The 24694-nt window shown below is 37.2% G+C and overlaps 1 protein-coding gene across 1 annotated transcript; it reads left to right on the top strand.

The window, feature by feature from the left end:
* The first annotated feature begins 811 nt into the window (after positions 1–811).
* On the top strand, positions 812–22845 carry LOC114470800 (golgin subfamily A member 6-like protein 6). The gene is made up of 4 exons (XM_028459130.1): positions 812–1495; positions 1852–1961; positions 14963–15017; positions 22786–22845. Exons 1-4 carry the CDS (start codon positions 812–814, stop codon positions 22843–22845), a joined length of 909 nt encoding a protein of 302 aa, XP_028314931.1.
* The last annotated feature ends 1849 nt before the right edge of the window (positions 22846–24694 follow it).

The following is a 24694-nucleotide window of genomic DNA, read 5'->3' as shown; positions in this document are numbered from 1 at the left end:
ATTTTGCTAAAAAAAAAAATCATAATTCATTTTTGTTTTCAAAGTGAACGGACACTTGTTTTAGTTGTTTATTGGATTATGTTAGGGTTAGGTTAGAGGTAAACCATTTTAAAAGCACCATAGACCCCAGAGTGTATAGCAGGGTTTTAACCCATAAAGATCAGTCACTCTTACATGTTCACAACAAAATATGCTATAATAAAGAACTTTGACGAAAATGGACTTGATTTATATAGCACTTTATAACCACCAAGGTAGTCCCATAGTGCTTCACAAATTCAGCTCATTCACCCATTTATACTCTCATTCACACACCAGTGGGACTGAGCTGCCATGCAAGGCGCTAGTCGATCACTGAGAGCAACTTAGGGTTCAGTGTCTTGCCCTACAAACACTAGCCCCAATGTAGCGCTGTCCCTGCTTTGAAATGTCCTTATTAGAAGATCTATGCCTAACAAAACACATTATTTTGCACCATATTCACTTTATTAACTTTTAATTCACCTTGATATTTTATTTTATTTTATTTATTTATTTACTTATTTTTTTTGGGGGTGTGGGGGGTTAGCTCTGTTTATATGTGTTTCATTTCATTATGTTATTGTTTGTTACCAAGGCAGCATGAAATCAACATTTAGAATGTTTTGTTGATTGTAACCATGACAACAGAAAAGAAGCCAATGGAGGAGATGAAAGCCAAATCACTTCAAAGTACCTGGATTCTTCTTTCTTAGAACAAACAGCTTAAAGCCTTAAAAACTCCACTGTTTTGTTGAATTTTATCTTGCTTTTTTGTCCTGGAAAGTTGACAATGGATCAAAAACCAGCGATGAACATTACTTTTGGTGACTTTGGGGATTCTGAGCCCTTATTTGACAAAACCAGCGAGGTGTCATTCCACCAACCAGAGCAAGATCATAGGAAGAAGGTAAAGACGCAGAAGATGAAGGGAGACCAACCATCATCTCCTGGAGACAAGGGTGATGATGAACAAGTCAACCATCCACCAGTTACCGTACCAGTGAGTCCCTGTGAACCAGGCTGCACACTGGTACCTGACCAAGCACCACCAGGGTGTATCACATGTGAAGAGATGACATACAAGGCATCCTTTACAAGGTACCAGATGGAATTACGAGACAGGGACCTGGAACACCTCAAACTGGCTCTGGACGTTTCCAGAAAGGAGTTCCATGAGCAGGAAGAACAATGGGAAGAGGAACGAACGATGATGATGAAGAAGGAAACAGAATCAGATTTCATAGTTGAAATCCAGGAGGAGGAAATCTCCAAGCTCAAGCTTAGCCTGGACCAATGGAAACAAGAGTTACGCCGAGGTGAGTCTAACCAGATGAAGATGCTGAAGTGGCAGCGGGAAACAACCTCCATCCTTCAGCGTCAGAATCAGCTGATCTTCAATCTCACACACTCACTGGATCAGACCAAAGAACAAGTAGAGGAGCAAACCAGGGAGCTTCAGCACCAGGAAACAACAGTGAGTCATTATCTCATTTATTCAACTTTTATTTACTTGGTTTTTTTAATGGCGCTTTTACAAATTGAATTTTGTTGTCACATTTATTTAGAAATTAAACTAAATTCTATCAATACAAAAATTAAATATTAATACAAACTTCTGATAATAAAGTAATGATATTAATATACAATAATTGCTCTACAGCACAATAATATAAAATGTTTTTACTGCTGATTTTAATGTTCTTGTTGATTTTTTAAGCGTTAAATATTTTCTGTTGCACTTTTTAATTATGTAAAGCACATTGAGTTGCCTTGTGTATGAAATGCACTATACTAATAAATGTGTCTTGTCTGATTCTAATCTCCACACAGATATCAGAAGCTCAGAAGAACGTCATCATCAAAGACGAAGAGCTGAAAGTGAAGGATCTCCTCATGCGTGAGCAGAACATTGAAAAGGACGTTCTGAGGGCCGATCTCAGGCAGGCGCAGGAGAAATTAAAAAGTCAAAGTGATCAATACCAGCAACTGTTGGAGGTGAACACCAACATGTTAGAAGTGGTGAAATCGAAGGAGCAGGCCTACTGCAGTCTGGAGGAGCAGGTGAAAGAAAAGGTGACCATGCTGAAGAACGCCCTGGTCGTAACACAGAACCAACTGAAAGCCAAAGATTTGGAATTAGAAGAAGAGCGGTCCATCCACGCTAAAAAGAAACCACTACGGAAAAGAATCCTCCAGTGGTTTAAGAGGAAAACCAAACGTTAGAACAATACAAGCCCCATGATGATTTAAAACATTCCCCTCTCTCCTTTTCTCCCTCTAATGCAGGAAAAAACTTTTATAAAGAAAAAAAAAAGATAAAATAACAAATGAATAAAAAAAATGTTTGTAAAAATAATTGTTTTGTGTTGAACTGAGTTATTAAGTTGGGTCAGACCATGAAAATCATAGTATAATAACTATTATCCTCAAGAATTCTGACTTTAAACTAAAAATGCTGACTTTTTTCTCAGAATTCTGACTTTAAAGTGAGAAGTCTGACTTTAAAGTCAAAATTCTGACATTTTTCTGGCTTACATTTCAGAATTCAAAAATTTTTCCTCAGAATTCACACAAAAGGGATTTGCTAATGCACTGCAGACAGTTTTTGTAAACTCTCAATGAACAATTTATGTCAAATTTGTGTTTAAATTCTGTTAGCTCCATGAATTTTTATTCCATCGTTGTGCTCTATTGTTGTTTTTTCACAGTATTCTGAACAAAATGTTGTAGTTGGACAAAGGGGGAAGGGGCGCAAATCCCGGTGAGAGATGCAGGGGTCGTGTCCCCCCCACAAAAATCCCATTGTAAACACTAATTAAAAAAAAAAAAAAATACAGTATAGTAACCTTGATTGACTTTAAAATCAACAGTTTTTACATTAATTTTTACTTGTGATGCTTTTATACTGGCCATGTAGTTCATAGTGCTGTGGACTTGTAGCTACACATTCACGCCAAAACATTTTGTATTTGTAAAGTTTTGTATATTTCTAAGTTTTGTGGCATATTCAATTGTACTTAATAGTTTGTGTAAAGGTTTGTGTATTCACTAGGTGTGTAAATGAGGATGTCAGTGAACGCAACATCAAACCCTGTTAAACTATTTCACTCCTCAATGCATTTTAGATGGAAGTTCATTGCACTTTATTTTAAAACATATTGGGCATTTTTCTAGATGTATGTGGTTAACTTTATTTCAATTTTTTTTAGGATTTAAGAACTTAACAGAATTATAATCTGTTGGTGAAGCAAAAGTTAAACTTTTTGGAAAAATGTAATTCAACAGTTTGATAACAAGGCAACTGTATTAGTATAGCACATTTAATACACAAGGCAACTCAATGTGCTATACATGGTCAAATAGTGCAACAGAAAACATTCAACAGCTTAAAATTCAATAAGAACATTAATGTCAGCAGAAACAACATTTAAAATTACCACTAAAAACATTTATAATCATCAGTAAAAACATTTATAATCATCAGTAAAAACATTTAAAATTACCACTAAAAACATTTATAATCATCAGTAAAAACATTTAAAATCATCAGTAAAAACATTTTAAATCACCACTAAAAACCTTTAAAATCACCACTAAAAACATTTATAATCATCAGTAAAAACATTTAAAATCATCAGTAAAAACATTTTAAATCACCACTAAAAACATTTAAAATCATCAAAAAACACACTAAATCAACAACATGACCAAAAATCTCCCTCTCAGTCATACGCGGTAGAGAAAAAGAAAAACCTTTAACTTGGATTTAGGATGTTCACATGTGATGCTGACTTGCTCTGGGCTCCACTATCTGACCTGTGTCCATAGATCTGTGAACTCTGGGCTCCACTATCTGACCTGTGTCCATATATCTGTGAACTCTGGGCTCCACTATCTGACCTGTGTCCATAGATCTGAGAAATCCACTGGTTCATACCTGACTAAACATCTCACTGATGAATTCTGGACCAAACCCATTCACATACCACTCGTTTTTGATATTGTTACTTGAATTACAGTTAATTATCATATATTTGTTCTCGCAATTTTTTTTTAATTAAATAAAGTTCTATTTCATACCATTTTGTAGCATATTGTGACTTGAAAATTGTGAACCTTTTGCTTAGAAAACTATTTAAACACAACTATAGATCACAAAGATGGAATGAATGAGTGATAACACACATTATTAAGAATCATTTTGTAAATAAATGGAAAGAAACAGTATTTAGTGCCTCATGAACAGATTTAGCTCTATAGTTTTTTATCATTTTTGGTCATCTCTCCTGCCTATTGCGGGACCGAAACTCACGTCTACTGTTTTCAGTTCATAGTTTATTAATTTTTCACTATCTCTCTCTCTCTATTTTAATGAAGTTGTAATGTAAAATAACAGTATGATCTTAAAGAAATGCTTCACCTTTAAATCAGGGATAACAGAGTTACTCACAGTAGCACACACACAGGGTACTCTTTAACTCTCTTTAAAGTTATGCTCTAATGCGTTTTAGTTTGGGCCCACCTTTACGTCTATCTTCTAAATGTATCTAGAATCTAGACCACATGTCAAACTCATGGCCCGGGGGCCAAATCCGGCACTTTGGAGCATCCAATTTGGCTCGCAGGAGGAAGTAAAAATTATAGAGAAAACATGAATCATTGTGAAAATGTATTTAATTTATTTTATTGGTTTATTTACCAGCTGCGGAGCACCGTCGGGCAAAGATGTCACAGTCTGAGTTGTTCACAAAGTGAAAGTATAGAAATACAGTTGTTTAAGAATGTGTGTTGTTTTACTAAAAAAAAGAACAATAATTACAAAAAATTATTTACATTTTTCAGAAACTTCAGGTGAACCGACATTGGTTGAAAAATAGATTTAGTGGCTCCTGAATAGATTTATTTAGATTTAGATTTAGATTTATTAAGACTGACACTTTATTTGTTTTTTTTTCTACTTTCTCCCTCAAGTCCCCCTGTAGTGCCATTGTGTATCCCTAGGGGTACATGTACCACCATTTGAGAAACACTGCTGTAGACTAAGCTACCCTCCAACGTCTAACAGGCCCCGGCACTGAAGACTTTCAAATCCAGCTTTAAATCCACTTTTACTCTTTGGCTTTTAAAGATAGGACTACTTTACAGTTTTAAAACCTGTATTCCACCATCTTGAAATCACGTTTTTGATAATGTCACACACACCCAAAATGACAATTAGAACTTTTCCTGATTATTTAGAGCCGGGTTTTTCAACTGGTCTCACCCTGGAACCCACATTTTGTCACGGCCATTAAATGTATCAATCATTTATTGTTGACCAGCTGTCCGCGACCCACCCAGTACAGGTCCACGACCCACAAGTTGAGAATAGCTGATTTAGAGCAACCAAAAGCCGCACAAAGCTGCTAAATGATATAAAAAACAGACTCAGTAGAAAACAATGAAATGTTTACAATGCAAATGTGGCTGTGTGACATCATCAATCACATGATTTCAAGATTGCAGAACACAGGTAGTGCTGACAAAAGAATAAAAAATGGTGCAATTAATTAATTATGCTCTGTTTTAATAATCTAGTTTTTAGTCACACCTAAAAATTGCTGAGAAACACCCTCTACTTCAGGTATTTTCATTTAAATCACATTATTGTGGCAGATCAATAGATTGGTATATAACAAAGTGTCTTTATAAAGTCATTTATTGTTTCTAACAGACTTGAACAGATGCAGGCGTAGACATTTACATTCCGCTGTATTTACTAGTCCCAAGGGCTACCTGTCATATTGATGTGTACTTTAGTCAATCTCCAAAAAATAGAAAAATACAAATGAAATAAAACATCAGGACGTATTCATTTTGGCTCTGAACCCTGTCATCTTGTCCAGTTTTGGTAACACGGCGTGCTCAGAGTATGATGCAGTTAACACTGTCCGAGTGTCCGCGCTGGCTGTCTGTGCTAGCTGCTACATGTTTAGCACTGAGATGCGAGCAGAGGCTGCAAAGCTCCACAAACTCTTTCTTGCTCGGTTTGCACAAAACTAGGCTTGCGTTTTCCATCCGATGTTTTAATAAGCCAAAATTAACGCAAACAAAGTGGTAGTCTCAGGGTAGTCTTCCGTCTTGTATTGTAGCTTGTGCATCAGTATTGTGGGTATACTGGGAACTCTTGAAAAAAGAATGATCTTGGTTTGGAGTGCTAAAAAAAAAAAAGCGTTTTTTTTTTTTAGCTGGTAATTTTTTCCTGTAATTAATTAATCGCAATTAATCATTTATATTATAATAGCAGTAAAATGATTTGTGGCATTACTGTATGTTCAGGTTGTACCACAGCTTTCGCCTTCTTTGTTCTGTTCTGTTTTCTTCATGCTCACATCCCATCTTTAGAGCTCCAAACCCTTCATTCATCTCTCAGCCTTGTATGTATAATAACCTCAGACATGTATATCCCTCTCTCCCTTTCCCCTTTAGCTCACTTTATCTTCTTTATCTGTATTTGGCATTGTCTGATCCCTGTTATTCCTCTTTCACTATGTGCTGTTCCCCTTGTTCAATGGCTGATGGGGCCATCTATGCTTCCAAGCCTTCTTCTTCTTCTCTGTCTTGCAACAAAACACATCTCATGTTTCATCTACAAACCCCCACTCACATCACATTCTTTTCCAAATGCCTACCATCAGTATCATCAGTATGGTTTTAAACATTGATTTACAGTTTTAAAAAGTCCATTTCTATTCATCCATTTATCTTTCTCTTAATCTCTCCAGCAATCCGTTTATTCATTACACTGTTCGACACAAAATACCTCACTGCGTCAATGAGTACAGGTGCTTTCCATTATGTCTACATACACAAACATAGTGTGCATATACTGTATGGGTGCACACGCACAACTTTGAAGTGCAGGGCTTCATCAGACTCAAACCACAGGAAGAGAGATGGCGGGTCAGAGATAAGCGAGCAGCGTGGTGGAGCCTGGCGTGCTGGACTCCAGCGCCTCATGCCATGGCGGTGGGACTCCCGGTGAGTCCATGTTGGAGGTTACCTGCAGGCACAACGCTTTGATGTTAGGATTTACTTTGTTGTCCAAGGATTTCTGAAGTATAAACCAAAAATAGTGTTTTTGTAAGAAATTGATTTAATTTCAGGTCAAGGTATTTTCTTCCTTGAGTACAGACAAAGAAATTAAACTGGGTGGCATAGCAGCTAATAATATTAAAATGTTCACAAAATGATTAATGCACTGAGCAAAAAACTATTTAACTTGGGAATTGCTTTTGCTTTTTTACATATTTGATAAAAACCTGATTTTGTTTTACATATAATGATATTAATTGAGTTTTTTTGTATTTCTTTGTATTTTTTCAAATATTTTCCTCATTTCTTTCATTTCTATTTTTTGTGTGTGCATGGGTTAGTTTGGATTTGTTCTTTCCTCTCTTACTCACAATGTATCTCCATGTCCCTGTCACAATTTAGAGTCTGTGGCTGTGTTACCATACATTTTGGTATATTGTGCATCTTTAGGTCAGAGGGTCATGGGTTCATGCCTCAGCTGGGTCCTTTTTCAGTTGTTTTTCTTATTTTATTCCTTAAGCCCTATTTGCATGGGATTAGTTTCACCTAGGGACCACATGTAATAAATAAATGACCCCCCAACGTCTGCTTTTTATGTGGCGCATTCGATTATCGAAGCCTGAGATTTTGCTGACATTTACTGACATCTGAAAACGTGAAACAGTGTGTGAGTTGATGTTGAAACAACTTTGCAGGCTTTTGACCACAGCTCAGTGCTGTGTTACTGCTAGCGCTAGCCAGCTGTATTAATAGAAGGCTACAAACAGAAAAAAAAAAAGATTTTTACCGCACAGTGCAAAGCACGACGTGATCCACAATTTCCAGTACTTCTCATATTGCTCCTTCTCTTCAGCCGTCTCTTTTTGTTGCCGTACATTACGGGCCGATAAGGTTTTGCTGGCCCGGGACTCAAAAGGTTTTCTAAACACTCCAATGCAGCCTCCATTCTTCGCCAAAAGTAAATAAACATGCGTCTCGGTGTCACGGTCTGAGTTTACCTCGTACTGAGATCAATTATGAGCATATACGCGCATGCGCACGCATGCAACTCTAACCTTATCCAATAAGCTAATAAAACACGTGTCCGTTCACTTTGAAAACAGAAATAAACAAAACTGAATTCTTATTATTTTTTAGCAAAAATTCATTTTCCCGGTAGTGTCCATGCGCATATATGCTCATAATCAATCTCAGTACAAGGTAAACGCAGACCGTGACTCCGGACACAAAAAACATGTAATCATGCATCAGATCCCGCCCATTTCTGTCCAATTCACAGAGATGTCTATTCACATTGGATTAGCATTATCACAGAACCTCAGAGTTCAGCAAATCATAGTAGGTCATTTGCAGGGGAATTTTTACTTTACAAATTACTGACATGGCCGATTCGCACGGGATTAACATCACAAACATTCTCCGCAATTATTATAAATAATCCCGTTTTAAACCACAACACTGCCTCATGATTGGTTCAAACCATTTTGGTTCAGTTTCGAAAGGCAAAGGCAGGAACAGTACAAGATGGATTCTGGTGTTTGTGAACACCAGGAAAATCCATCTTGCAGTCAAGATTACTGCCTTCCTCCTTCTAAGATTTTGTTATTTTGGTTTTCATATCACGTATGTGAGAGCAACACTGTTTTACAAAAAAATTCTCAAAGTTCAGAAATTTTCACTATGAAATGACGGGAAATACATAGAAAGCATCACATGTTGTATAGCTCAAATAACATTTTGTCACTATTGATGTTTTTTTAACTTGCCTTGCCTTCTTTCCTTTCTTCCCTGGACTGCACACATCCCTCCTTGCGAGAGCAGAACTATAAAGGATATTAGTGGAGTGTCACACATTCACACCTGGGAGCTGCCATGTTGAAGATTAATCTGGAAGCTCTAAGCACAGAGCAGCTCCTCTGGATCACTGTGAGCTCCACTGTTTTGCTGGAGGCGATTGCATTTCCTCACTCTCTGAATCTGTCCCTGACACTTTCTGTCTGCTGTTTGATACAGTCATTGATTAAATAAAACACACTTTGCATATGCTACACATGTGCTTCATGCACAAAAACTCTTCTTATCATGTGCAATTTTAAACAAAATTTCATGCAAAACCTTCACTTACCACATATGTTTTTATATACATATTTATGGGTACTGTTTTTCACATCGCACCGTTGTCATGTGCAATATTTTTTGTTCATTTTTACTATTTAATATTTATTTGGAGTGTTAAAAATCCTCCAGTGTCTTTTTTTTGTCCATACCTGCTGCTGTACATAATTTATTATCCACCATAATTACTCACTCACTCACCATACATGTATTATATATACGTAAGTATTTGGCAGCCACTGATTGTGCAAGAATCCAGGAAATCACATTGTATGATTTTTAAAGAATTTATTTTATATATTTTATCCCTGTTGTGGGTTTAATAAAGCACATCCTAATGTAATTTCATCTAAAAAAATACAGACATATATATATATAAGAAATTGAAACCAAATGAGCCAATTCTTTAAATGATTGTCATTAAAAGAAGACATTTTAGATGGTTTTCTCTTACATAATCATGGGAACTTGAGACAAAAATAAAAGCCTGATTTTCTTGTGTGAAAAAATGTAGATACAATTAAACAGTTGAATTGATTCCATAAATATTTAAGATGGCCTTAAGTTGTTTTCTGTGACGACACTGGAAAAATCCTATTTTTCTAGTAGACACACATTAAATGAAATTACATCCACATAGTTTGGTGTGCGCATTTGAAATCAGGCTAAAATGCTGCATTTGTAGACACATCTTCATAGCTCATCATGTAGCTTCCCTTCACAGATACACAAAGGAGGTTTACACACACACACGCGCGCGCACACACACACACACACACACACACACACACAAACCTGTGATGGTATTCTATTTGAGGATCAGGTAACACGCTACAAATTAGTCAGTGATCCATGCTGGCAGTGGAAATGGATGAAGTCAGATCACATTTGTATCAAAGGAGTCTTAGCGTCTTGTTTTATAAAAAGTTTTTATTCAACTTTAATTTTACACAAAGTCTAAATCTCCAACAGTTCTGTTGTTTTTGGGCATACAATGACAAGACCTTTCAAATGATTTGGTATTATGTAACCTGAGGTTTTGTATTAGAAATAAACTCCAATCTATCAGACACACAAAATGCCTACATTTATTTTTCCACTGTCCCAAAATTATTCCCCCATTATCAAACCCACAGCGGTGCGTGCGTAAAAAGAGCAAACAAATCACACGCACTCCCACACTGTCCTGTGTGTTGTCATTGCTTTTATGTCTCGTCACGATTTACGTCTGTTTTGATTGGCTGCCAGAGCTGAAAGGTTTGGGAATGCATGGCGAAAAGGAATGTGTCTACGCTCAAACACGAACACACACACACACACAAACACACACACGAACACACACACACACACACACACACACACACACTTATAGTCCAAAAACAGACTCACTGTTTTCTAGTATTTAGCAACACAATTGGTAGAACCGTGATTTTTTTGTACCCTTTTCTCTTATTTCTGAATTGAAGTCCCACATTTGTCCAACTTCAACATTTTTCTTAGAAAACTATTTAAAAAAAACTATAGATCATAATGATAGAATGAACGAGTGATAACAACTTTTAAAGAATCTCATTTTGTAAATAAGTGGAAAGAAACCGTATTTAGTGCAGTGGTTCCCAACTTTATCAGCATTTTAGTTGAACTAGATTTATATTGCACAAAGTGAAAGTATTGAAATACAGCTGTTTAACTAATTGGCCGCCAGCCATTTTAGAGCATTTTGACTGATCTTTTAAGACCTACAGAATATATGTAACATCTGAAACCAGATTCTGAAAGAATGGACTCTACTTTCATCAGTAAACATTTTTTGTTTCTTGCTTGTTTTGTTCTTCCGTTATCAGCAGTTGAATATACTGTAGGTAGGTTTCACACAAAACCCCAGTTTCTGACCAAAAAGCTGAGAAAACAGGCTTTTTGTGAAGGAAAAAAAAATCTGTTAAGCAGAACAGTGACTTTGAGGCTAATGTTTTTTTCTTTAGTGACACCTCAAACATCTGAACATTGGTTTATTTTTATAAATCAACAAAAACAACACTAACACCGGGCTTTTGATGGCAAAACCATTCTTATTTTACAAATATATAACAATGTTCAATGACAATTTCACAAGTTATGTAAATGTCGTGTGTATGTGTGTGTGTGCCCCTGCAATGGATGGTTCAGCTTACTGTTGTGAGCTGTGAAGCACTCTTCTGCGTGTGGGGGGGCACAGCAGGCCCTGCGGTGCGACATCGTGGGGCGCGCCGGATCTCGCAGCTTGGCCGACTTGGGTCGACGCGTGCTCTGCTTGAGTGTGAGCTGCCCGGGCTTCGCCGTCCTCACTCGTTTTACGTCAATGCCAGTCAATGTGTTAAGATTGTCCGTTGTATATGAACAACTATAACATCACATTGCACTCCCACCTTAAAATAGTTGACTCTTCTGCACCCCTTCCATCGTCCCACCCTGACTCCCTCGTCCCTGTTCCCTTCTTCCTCACCTAGGTTTTTACACTGCCCTATCTTTTTATATTTCCCCTCTAATAAAGTTGTTTTTACTTTTCCTTAGGGAGAGCTGGTGATGGTCACAATCATTCAGTAAAATAAAACATGCATTGCTGTTGCAAAAAGATTGCACGACATATTTAGTGTTGACCTTCGACAGCATGAGGTGACAAGGCAAAAAAAGAAATAAAAATAAGATTGTGTATCGTTTTGATTTTTTTTTTTCTTAAAGAATAATAATTCAAACATTTCAAAAAAAAATTCAGATATTCAAAACATTCACAGTGCCGACACCAAGGTTGAAAAAAGTCAGTGGCTCCTGAATAGATTTTTTTTCTATAGTTTTCATCATTTCACCTCAAGCCTGATGTGGGACAAAGACTCACACTTTATTTGTTAATTTTCCACTCTCTCCCTCTGTCTCTCTCTCAAGTACCCCCTGTAGTGCCATTGCGTACCCCCATTTGAGAAACACTGTGGTAGCACAAGTGCACATCAGTGTGTTCTCAAACATGCATGGATGCACACAGACACATAGGAGGAAGGAATGTGTTGTCACTGTGGAGCAGAGCCGCTCTGCACTCAGCACCTCCACACTGATAACACGGCAGATATCTGATCAAATAGCTTGTGGAGAGACAAAAAGTGAAGCAGGGATTGATGATGGGGCGACTGACAGGAAGAAAGTGAAGTTGAGGTAGTGGAAAAAAGGCAGCATTAGGTTAAAGGTTAATTAAAGCTGTTTGTAGTGAAAGAAATCAATGGAAAAAAGAGTGCAAATTTTCTTGACCAAATGTGATCTCTGAATCTTTTTAACCCCACATTTTACCATCGGGGTCAATCTGACCCCAGGGATATTGGCCTCCAGAAAATTAATTTCAGAAATTTGTTGACCAAGTTTCTGTGTTCGGCACTTTGTGTATTGGTTGAATACATAAATAATAGCCTTGCCTGCAAGATGTGTTCACAAACACCAGGAGAATCCATCTTACAACTGTGTATGCAAAATTGGCGCATGCACAGTGAGGAACTAGCCGGGCTACCGCTATTAGCATAGCTCCGAATCAAAATAGAAAGATGTCGACGCAGGAGGATGGTGAACGTGCCCTTAACTCGCATACTCGTGTTGCAAAAACAGCAAGAGTCACTCAATGACATAATGACCGCAGCATTACTATCCCAAAAGAACGTTTTCACAAGCTGTTGTAGCAGCATCTCTGCGGCGCATGCCGATGATCATCATTTGTTACCGTGTGATTGGCTAAAACAAATCATGGTGGAGAGGCGCTTCGCCCAATCAGCTTCAATCATTTTGTTCACGTCCCTCCCTGGTTCTGACACTGACCCAGATCGATGTGGAGAACTCGAGTTCGAGGCAGGGCTACACATCAATCTGGCTCTTGCCAGGTTACATAAATAACCCCTTGATAATAAAACCATGACCTGTCCTGCAGTGCCACCATCAGGGATGTAAGGTCACACATGGGTCAAACACACAGACAGACAAGTTTTTACGCAGCTAAAACAGCTTGGGGTCAAATTGACCCCAGAAGAACAATAATGCGTGCAATATGTGTTCAACACATTGGAAAAATATCATCATGATCATTTTATGCCTAATCGATTGTAGCCAGCAAATTAGGAAAAGTCAGGAAATATGAAGCAAAATAACTACTATTTTTTGAATGACAAACATTGAATGGGGTCAAATTGACCCCATGGATAATAGGAGGGTTAAAGCCACTTGTCAAAAATGTATTGTTGATTCTTGAATGTTTTTCCTGGATAGAAGTCTGCTTTTAAAGTATGAATAAATTAAAGCTGCTGATTAAGTTTCATTGAATAAAATTATAGTCAGTGTATTCCTCATTGGTCAATAAATCAAACATCATTTACTCTAAAAAGAAAGGAAAAAAGGTTAAAATTGCTGTTTGAAAGCGTGGTTTCATCACCAGTTTGTTGACATTTTCACACATTGTATTGTGGGATGTGGAGTGTTTTTACCTCATTCTTATTGCGATTTTTTTTAATACTTCTACGCAATCATTCTGCACAACTCCACATCCCACAATGCAACGCGGGAAAATGCCAACAAACACTTTCAACCGACAGTTTCGACCTTTTCCCTCGTTTTTCCTTTCTTTTGAAGTAAATTATGTTCGATTCAATGAGCCACGAGTTTCATAATTTTATCAAATGACAAAAAAATGGTTTAACAGCTTTAATGTTAGCACTGAGCTTGAGACCAAACTTTGCGCCATTGCTTACCTCCACCACCGCCACCAGCCATTATCTTGGTTATTTAAAGCCCTTATTAGACATCTGGCCCCCAATCAGCCTCCCTTCCCACCTCTTTTAACAATTTATCCTTTCATTCCTCTTTCCTCCTCCTCCTTCATTTGTATGGTGACCTCTGACCTCTCCTTGTCAGGGAGGAAAAGGAAGAGGTTAACCTCTACACCCAAACACACATGCGATCAGACGCATGCATGCAATTTCAGCGACCCACAGCCTTCACTGAGGATCTACATGTTCAGTGTAGTTTTACACATCTACGTCTCAATAATTAGAGCTCACTTTGTAAAAACACAAAACAACACTGGCTTATGCAAACAGACGTTATCCTGAATTAATCAAGCAGATTAAGGCACTGACTCGTAAACTAATGGAAATGAAATGAGTGAAACAAAATGAGAAGGACATTCATGAAGGTTCAGTGGCAGCAAAACAAAGTACAGGGATTATCATGTTCTTTAGATTTTGTTTGATATGAATTATAAATGAAGTTGATTTAAACATACATGAAAACTAGAGAGCTTCATAGAAAACTCCACAGAGCGCCAAATCTGACTCAAATTTTATAAATTGAAACTTTTCCAATGATGAGATATAGGGATTTATTAAACTGATCCAGAATCAGTGTAGTTGTCTGAATCCCTTCCAAACTGTAATGGTTTCTTCCATGTCCCAAGGTCTGTATTTGGTTTAAAAGTGTTTAAAATCTGTTAAGTACTTTTGATGTATTCCTGCCAGCAGACAAATAAACTGATGAACAAATGCCAATGATAATATTATCTGATTGGCAAATGCAAAAGGGGGAACAATAAAACATGGACAAACACACATACAACCCCACCTAGTGTGGGTTGTATGTGTTCATTTTAAAAGTTTTAACAACAAAAATGAACTGGACTGAATTCACTTTTTAACATTCCAGTGTCAGACAGTATGGAACCAGCATGTATGCTTTGTTTTCGATGCTTTAGAACAGAGGTCCCCAACCCTCAGGCCGTGGACCAGTACCAGTCCATGGATCAATTGGTACAGGGTAGCACAGAAAGAATACATAATTTACATTTTTATCGTTGTATTTATTATCTGAGCCTGTACAATGTTTTATTTTGGAAAATAACCGGATTTTCTCTGAAACATCTGTCTATCCCTCACTCTTGACACATGTCAAGGTGCCTGCCTCGGTCACCGACTGGAGAATCCCCTTTAAGCTCGTCTTAAAAAATGTTGGAAACCGCTGCTTTAGAGCAGTGGTTCTCAAACAGTTTTGACTCAAGTTCCCCCCTTTCCCTTATTTCTGAATCCAAGTACCCCCTTTGTCCGCTTCAACATTTTGCTGAAAATACTTTATAATACTATAGAGCATAATGAGGAATGAATGAAAGAATCTCATTTTGTAAGTACATGAAATGAAACAGTATTTAGTGCCTCCTGAATAGAATAATTTTTTATAATTTTTATCATTTCTGGTCATCTCTCGCCTGGTGTGGAACCAAGACTGATACTTGTATTTTCAGTTTATGTTCCCCATATTTTAATGCTTTTATTTGTTATTGTTCCACTGTCTCTCTCTCTCTCTGAAGCACCCCCTGTAGTGCTAATGAACACGTACCCCCATATGACAAATACTGCTTTAGATGATAGCGTTTTACTACTGCTTTAAAAATGTTTGGTTTTGAGGCATTTCGAGGTTTGCTTGACTCAGATCAAACAAATCCAAATATTTACATCATCCATCAGGTTTTACCCATTGAACCTTATCGTATTTTAAAATGATAAATACATAAAACTCCATTTCACCTGTGTTTTAAATTACATGGATGAGCATTGAAGTTTGTATAAATAAGTAGTCAAGCCTGTGGTGTTAGTTTTTAAAGTTTGATCCAACAGTACAGAAACTATTCCGTTGGTTTATATGTGAAGAAAGATAACGTGACCACTCACGCACGCAAACTAATGGTCAGCGGCAGCACAGATATTCCTCTACCCAATCAGTCGTTTAATCACAGGGGTCAGAGTTTAAGGAGTTATTATTTCTGAACCCCGAATCACACGAGCAGCACATGGCTTCCACATCCATTATCTATGATGCATGCATGTGCTATGTATGTGTCTACAGCCTGCAGCAAGCTCCGTCCTTCTCTGATCAACTGCACTGTGTGTGTCCTCATTAATGTAGAGCATTTAAAAAAAAAGAGCCTCTCATGTTTCAGAGGACAAACATGAGGCTAAATGACAGAAAAAGATCAATATTTATGATGTGATTTATATCTGAGGGTAAGGAAGTCATAGTCACAGTGATTCTATGTAACAGAATCACTGTGTGTGTGTGTGTGTGTGTGTGTGTGTGTGTGTGTGTGTGTGTGTGTGTGTGTGTGTGTGTGTGTGTGTGTGTGTGTGTGTGTGTGTGTGTGTGTGTGTGTGTGTTGTTCTCATAAATTGGACCATCAATCAAACACAGCTTGGGAAGTAACAAGGGAAAAAATATCCTTGCAATGAAACAAAGGCACTGCACCGACATATGGCACCATTTAGGTGTGTGTGTGTGTGTGTGTGTGTGTGATTCCCATTTGCGTTAGTGTTCAAAAGACTTGAAGACTCCATCATCATGGAAATCGATTCATTTAATCAACTGGAGTTACTCTCACAAAGAACTGAGTTAAATTGAACTCATTGGACTAGATAGAGTCATTTGAGTTGAATACATTACAAGATTTGCACTGAAGGCAGCCCGGGAGCCACATGCGGCCCTCGGTCTAAATTTGTGCGGCCCCAAAACAAAAATCGAGCTTTGTGTTAGTTTAGGTAGGCACGGAATTCAAGCTAGCCCAGCCCCATCAGCTGACAGTAGCTGTTAAAAACTGATAGCATCATTCCTCTAATTCAGTTAATCATCCAGCTGTTTATGTTCCATGCTTCCCATTGGTTAGAGTTAGTCACGGTGCTGTATTTAAACCACTGCAACACGCCTACTTCCGCACGCTTCATCTGCAAATTCCTCGCAACCCACCCCCACCTCAGCGTCTCCTCTTCTATCTAATTAAACAGTGTCTTTTTTTTCCTCTTTGTCTGCACATGCTGTCAAAGGTCTATACTACAAAAAGTGCAATCTTTTTAACAAAGCTATGCATGTTTTGTTATTGCAATTAAATAAATTAATTTATTTGATTGCATAAATGTGACCATCACCAGCCCTCCCTAAGGATATAAAAAGAGAGGGCAGTGTCGAAAAAATAAATAAATAAAAAATTAAACAGTGTCTTGTGTTGCCATCTAAATGTCTGTGCTTTTGTTCCAACTGACCGCTCTCTCTGCTCATGCCTCTCCATGTAGCTCCCTTCACTTCGGGCTTTCCACGCTGAGGTAACAGAGCCTTACCACCAAATTTAAACTGAATACTATTTGACTTAACTCCAGAAAGACAGAAAATGACAGCAAAATGCCCAAAATGTCAACTAAAGTACACTAAAATGATAATAAAGACACACTAAACAATCCCATACCAACATATAAAAAAGGACTTTAAAGACATTCAAAGTGCATTTATTAGCATTTTCCTTTTTTTCGGAAAAAATGTTAATGTTGGACCTTTTTCCTACATCAGTCTCTCAGCTCCATTTTCAGTGCAGAACATTACCAATGACAGAATGACTGACACTGCCACTGACCTGAAAAAGCTTTTTGCCAAGCGGTGAACCAGGCAAAGCTGCTTTTAGGGAACCTTTTCTATTAAACTGTGCTCTATTTATTGGAACAAAAACAATTCATCAGCAGCTCGTACAATAAAATGTTTAATCTGTACAAACCAATGCAAGTCAAACATTTCAGATCAGACAAATGTTTTAGTCTAACGCAGATATCGGCAACTGGTGACCGGGGGCCACATGCAATCCCTGTTCTAATTATGTGTGCCCCCTAAAGTAAACGCAAGGAAATTACATTAAAATATGCAAAACAACAGCAGAAATACACAAAATTACTAAAATAAAAATTACGAAATGAACACAAATGACGACAAAATTATACATTTCTTTTAGAAAAATATACAAAATTATTTCAAAATAACCCCTCGAAAACCAAAATGACACAGAGGATGAGAATTTTGACATAAATGTTGAAATTGTAGCCTCACATATCACACAATCACATTTTGAAAGTAATAATTGAGTAGCAGCACGAAAGCCCCACATGGTCACAGAGAACGTGCATACCTTACAAAGGATAAGCCTTGTTGCCTGATCATGAAAAAAGGAAGAAATTAAACTTAAATTTGTTAAATTTGTTGCAAATGTGAACAATAGTAAAACTGGGAAATGTCTACGAGTACTTTGTTGAATACATATTGCGCAACATAACAAAGTTTTGGTATTAAGTCAGATTTGATCTAATCTCGCCCATAAAAATCCTTTCCATCATTTGATTTTATAGCACAGATGTGATCACGCATGTATGAGTGTGTACTTTCAAAGCAACAATGAAAATGTTGTACTAGCCACATTCAGCATGTCCCTCTTTCTTTCTTTCTTTCTTTCTGTCTGCGTTCCTCTCCCTCACACACATCAAAGGACGTGTGTGTGTGTGTGTGTGTGTATACAGCGTATACGTGTAGATAATAGCTTTGTAGGGGCCACGGACCAACGTAGCCAAAGATCTGTCAAGCTAAATGATGCATTAACCCATAATTATTCTCACACACACAGACATGCGGACTTGAGGATGTGCTACATCACTGACACACAAAACAAATGCAGAAGTCGACTATCACATGAACTAATCTTCACAAAAAAAAGACCCTTGGAAACATGAAGCACACGCACGCACACACACACCAATGCAGTTTGTCACATATCAGAATGTTTTTAAGGCTGAATGGGAGAAACGCAAACTTTCCACCAATTATTCCCAAATCTGCTTACTGTGGAGAGGAAGGCAGACAAAAGAAAGAAAAATGGAGAAACTATGGGGACAAAAAGGCAGAATCTTTACAATTTAATAAGGAAGAACACCACCAACAATGACAAATAAATCAATTCTTTGAAAACACTTTAAAATGCTTTTGCTCAGCATTTCTTGGCATGGGTTTTGTGTGACTTTTCATTTATGATGGAGAAATAGTCCATACTTTTTTGATTGAGATTACTAATATGGCTAAATTCAATTGAAAGGAATTTAGGAGCGTGGAAAACTCCTCCTAGTAGTGGTTATAAAATTACTGCTTTGTTAATTACTTGCATTAACGCAGTTCAAAGCTGCCATGAGAGCTTTATTGTAGTTCTTTGAAGCAGGTGCTTCTCAACCTTGAGGGCAGGGCCCATTTGGTGTCACGAGAAACTGGGAGAAACTAAGATTTAATTTTATTTTTTAACAATTTGAGCCCTATTTTTGCTTATTTTTACCCTTTTTCTGCAACTACACCAAACTTACCATATTTTACCCCATTTTTTTCACTTTTTCTTAGCATATTTTTGCTATCTTTAGTGCATTTTTGCTACATTACTCCTATTTCAGCCACTTCATCAAATTTCAATGCCTTTTCTGCACAATTTTTCCATTTTCAAGAGATTTTCGGAACTCATAAACACTTTCCACCACTTTTTCATCTAATGCTGCATATGCTGCCCCATTATTGTCACTTTTAATAACTTTTCACCACATCTCACGCTTATTTTTTGCCAACTTAACCACATTCACAATTTTTCATGTCCATTATTTGCCAGTTTAAACTAATTGTTCCATATTGACACATTGATCCCTTTTCACCATTTTTAGGCCACTGTAATTTGCAATTTTTAAACCAATTTCTGTGAATTTTAAAATCCTTTTTCACAACCTGTTACACTATTTTTGGTCATTTTTAACCTATTTAACTTCAGATTAAACCAACGATTTATATATTTTAGATGACTATCAAATCAAACTAGCCTTCAAAAAAACAGGATTACTGAACTGAATTAGCATTCAATCATTCCCACATCCTTCACTGGAATGTTCATGACTCAAAAACGATTTCACTTGGTTATAAATAATGCAGGAAATAAAGATGTTGTCTTGCTGACATAATCAAAGTGTAATTACAGTTTCTGCTTAAAAGTTATTGCGCTTTTGTATTACAGCACAGTTTTTCCAAGTCACAGCTTGGAAACCTCTTTATTATTAAGTCATGAACTAACCAACGCTGTTCAATCAGCCTCGTACTCAGACCCTGACATCAAGGCTGAACGCTGGGCGTTTACCAGTGAAACATTACACCCTGTATACGTCCACGATGATCTCACTGGAATACAAATCATGTCCACCATTATCTTCCAACGTAAGAGGCAAGATCAGCGTTTCAGATCAGCCCCGACCTGGAATATTCTCCATCTTTAAGCATGTGTCCGGGAGTCAGACAGAGAAAGAATATGAGTGATCAGATGATATCCAGCTTGAATTCAGCAACACTGAAAGACACTAATAACCAAACAATGATGTTTAAAAGCTCTTTAACCCTCCAATTATCCTCAAATTAACTAACACAATGGTTCCCAAACTTTTCAGTCTAGCAGCCCTTCAGATATTTAACCTGAAGCCATGTACCCCCTACTCCTGAAAACAAAAAAAAAAAAACATAATAATGTAATGCACAGTTTTTCACCCTTGGTGTCGTGACCCCATGTGGGGTCGCCTGGAATTCAAATGAGGTCCCCTGAAATGTCTAGTAATTTATAATAATAAAAAAAACTACTGATTGACTGTATTCTATACTTTCACTTTCTTAAATATAAATCTAGTTAAAACAAGAAGACATAGTCATCAACATCCCCTGCCAAAAAAAAAAAAAAAAAAAAAAAAACGAAACAAGAGAAATAACTCTGGAAAAAATCTCATTTTCGAACTCCATCAAGGTATTGATACCCTGAAGCAACACACTAAATTTGGTTATCATATCTTAAATTGTTTCTGAGAAAAGCTGTCACCTTTAACTTGGACGGATGGACGGAAATCAAACTTATATCCGCCTTCCACACTTATAAAAAATACCACAATACAAAAAGTCTGCTAGCTTCATGCTAACATCTATGGGAAAACCCATGTATATGCTCATACTAACATTTCTCACGATCGGCAGTGATTTATATAACACACCGTTTATACTTAAAGGTATTGTGGATGATGTTTAGCTTCCGGGTGGATCATCAAGACTATTGGTCCTTCTAGTTGTCAATCATGTTTACGAAAGGCCGTCGTACGTGCTCGTGCTCGTGCCCAGTGCGCACCGGGTCCTTTGAAAATGGATTTTCACTTACCGGTGGCGAGACTGACATGGTGGGAAAAGTGCAAATCTTATTTTGGTAGGTAAGCTTGTATGACCGATGCCGACTCCAACTTGTAAACAGAGCTGTGCACGAGGAAAACAGGGCTCGTGCACGCTCTCCCGCACACGTAGGCGTGTTGCGCATGCGCATTTTTTTTCAAAATGTGGAGAGGGCGTTTCTTTTTTAAACATTGTCCACAATACCTTTAACTTTCACAAACAAAGTGTTAGGAGTGTTATCAAATAGTACAATTAAACATACTCACAAGCATATGTTTTTTCAAGCCTAAATTACAAGAACATAGTAGAGACCAGTAGACCATGAGCTTTCCAACTACTACGGCAACACTGGTTGGTCAAAACACACAAACAAAACAAAAAACTAAAAACTATTGCTCACTTCTGCTTTTCGAACTCTATCAAGGTATTGATACCTTTAAGCCACACAGCGAGTTTGGTTATCCTATCTGAAACAGTTTCTGAGAAAAGCTGTCTCCTTTAACTGGGGCGAAGCCTGCACGAACGGACGAACGAAAGCCCAAACCTATATCCCCCATCCACTTTGTCGCGAAGGATATATACTGCTTCTCTCGTCTCCTTTTTCGGCATGAACAAAAAATTAAAAAAAAAAAAAAAGTGAATGTAATCATGTCGAAAATAAACTGAATAAATAAATAAATAAATAAATAAATAAATATAGGTTTACAACAACATATAGGTTTGTTGTTATATCTGGCAACAACAAGCATTATCGAAATTTAATTCTAGAAATGTAATTCCAGAAAAGAAAGAAAAAAAAAGTTTCTGGAGATGCCAACAGTTTGTGACGATAAAATGGGGTCACGACCCAAAAAAGGTTGGGAACCACTGATGTAATGTCACATAGAATGCAGTCCTGCAGTAAAACGTTGTCTCTGAATTTTACTTATCCTATTGAGTAATAATGTATAATAATAAATAAAAAAAAAAAGAATAATAATCTGTAAGGAATGTAAATCGGTAAAGCAATGTAGCTCTCGTCATATTTGGGTAGTTTTACATCGGCTAATGTGTCATTTGTGGCAATGCATGGAGGCTCCTGACTGCTGATCAATTCATATTTTAGTTTCCAATTTTTATTTTTTATTCATGTACCCCTTATGACAATTTGCGTATCCTACTTTGGGAACCCAGGAACTAACACATTTTACCCTCTGGGTCAATCTGAACTCAGAAATATTCGTCGCCAGAAAATTATTTTCAGAAAATTCTTGAAGTTTTTGTGTCATGTAATAATATTACTAAACTATATGGTAACAACATTTCTTGCTCATTTCAGAGTTGTTGACGTGGATTTGGAGCCAATGTTTCATCTGGAGGTCAGCTCATCTTCATCTCAGAACAAATGCAGGAAGTTGTATTCATTCATTCTATGAAACTATTATTAAGCATTAATACTATTTTTTAATGCTTCTATGTGGGAAAAACTGTGGTTGGTGATGCAGATGTTCTTCCATGGAACAGTCAGGGACACGGTTCATGGACCAGAACCAGAAGGACCAGGACCACGTCCATGGTCCATAACCTCCAGCTCATGATGAACTCCACAGCACTGGTTGGATTGGTGTTGATTCTGGATCAGATAGAGGCAGGCGTTTGGCCCTTTGCAATAGAAAACCCAGAATCATTTTTTAAGTAAATGTTTAATTCTTTTTGTGATGGAAAACTAAACCGGTTCTTCAGCTAAACAATAGTAGCTCTAACTTAGCTCTAGCTCCAACAATAGCTCCAAATGTAAACTCATGTACTTTTTAATTAGTTGACCAACCCAATATGTTTTCAGTAACACATCCATGAAACAAAATTGTTGGTTTACCTATTCAAGATAAGCTAAGGTGATGCAGAAAGGGTGATGAAAATAGTCAGGAATGTGAATTTATGCACAAATGTGCTTCTCTCACAGTTCATTTTTTAAAAACAGGTCACCAGAAACAAGTTTTCATCCAAATTGTTTCTAATTTGGTGTGCAGATTCATGACTCTCACATAATTAAACATATTAATTGATGTTGGGAATCCCCCTTTTGTCTCATAGAAACATTTATTTACTTATTTTTATGTAACATATTTGGGGTTACTCACTATAAAGTCCTCTGTCTCACACACATCCTCCTCTACGTCACTTTCACTGTGAAAGAGCTGTTCCATGTCATGCATCAACTCAAAAGTAGATGTAAGGTCACACACAGACAGCAGACAGACAAGTGTTACACAGCTAAAACAGCTTGGAGTCAAATTGACCCCAGAGGAACACCACTACTTACAATGTGTTTAGCACATTGACAAAAACAAATATAATCATGATTAATTTATGCTTAATCAATTGTACCCATCAAATTAGGAAAAGTGATGAAGCAAAAATGAAAAAATTGACCCCAAGTATAATAGGAGGGGTAAAATACAAAGGCCATGGCAGAAGGGATTGAGGGATTTACAGAAAATGGATGATGTTGGGATTATTGGCAGGGAGAAAAAAGGAATAAAAAGGTTTGGGAAAAACAGAAGGTAAAAGCAGGACATCAGGGACATTAAATGCAAATAGAATAAGATGAAGGTTTGGAAAGAACAGTTCTGGGATGGTGAAACCGAAGGAGAATAAGAAATGACAGAAGCAAAGAGTAGCTGTAGTGATGTGGTGTGAGAAATCCAGCAGCTGCCAACTTTGTAAAAAAAAAAAAAAAAACAGAAAAATCTCACAAACGCCTCATGTCTCAAAGAGGAAATACTCAAAAGGAATATGAATCAAAGGTTCCTGAACAAAACTTCAAACTCTTAACCTTTCGATGTTAATGGCACCATCTCCTTTCCAACAGTGGGGTTTCTTTTCCATGTAAGCAGCGGTTTTTCTCAGGGAAAACATAATCAGCCTGTTGTTTTCTGTGGTGGTGAAGTTCTTTATTTGTCTGCTCAGTTCACATTTTCTTCAGAAATGTGACTTTTCCCCCTTTGACTTTTTATTCATTCTTTATTAGGACTCTAATTTCTATGGAAGGAATTTTAGTCTCAAATGTATCACCTGAATTCAGAAAGTAGGCACACTGGTTTGTTATATTTTACAATCCCATTAACTTTTCCTAACGTTTTCAGTTGGTGATTTACATTGGGAATTACAGTTATCTGCCACATCGCTGCGGCTAAGCCTTAGCTCTAGGTTTAAATGTCCATTAAAGCTTCTCAAATGTCCCTTTACATATATAAATAATACGATATATAGTTAACACTTACTCTCCCTACCCAAAGTTATGACTTGGAAATTTTGGTTGAGTACAAAACCACTGTATAAACATTCACGCTGATGTTGTCTAATGACTATTTCACATGTTCTTGTGATGACGTCGAACAAAATTTGAAATTGAATTTCAATTCAGATTTAA

This window comes from Gouania willdenowi, chromosome 10, assembly GCF_900634775.1.
Source record: "Gouania willdenowi chromosome 10, fGouWil2.1, whole genome shotgun sequence".
Lineage (NCBI taxonomy): Eukaryota > Metazoa > Chordata > Actinopteri > Blenniiformes > Gobiesocidae > Gouania > Gouania willdenowi.
Note: the sequence above shows the minus strand (reverse complement) of the source record. Positions and strands in the feature narration are given on the sequence as shown.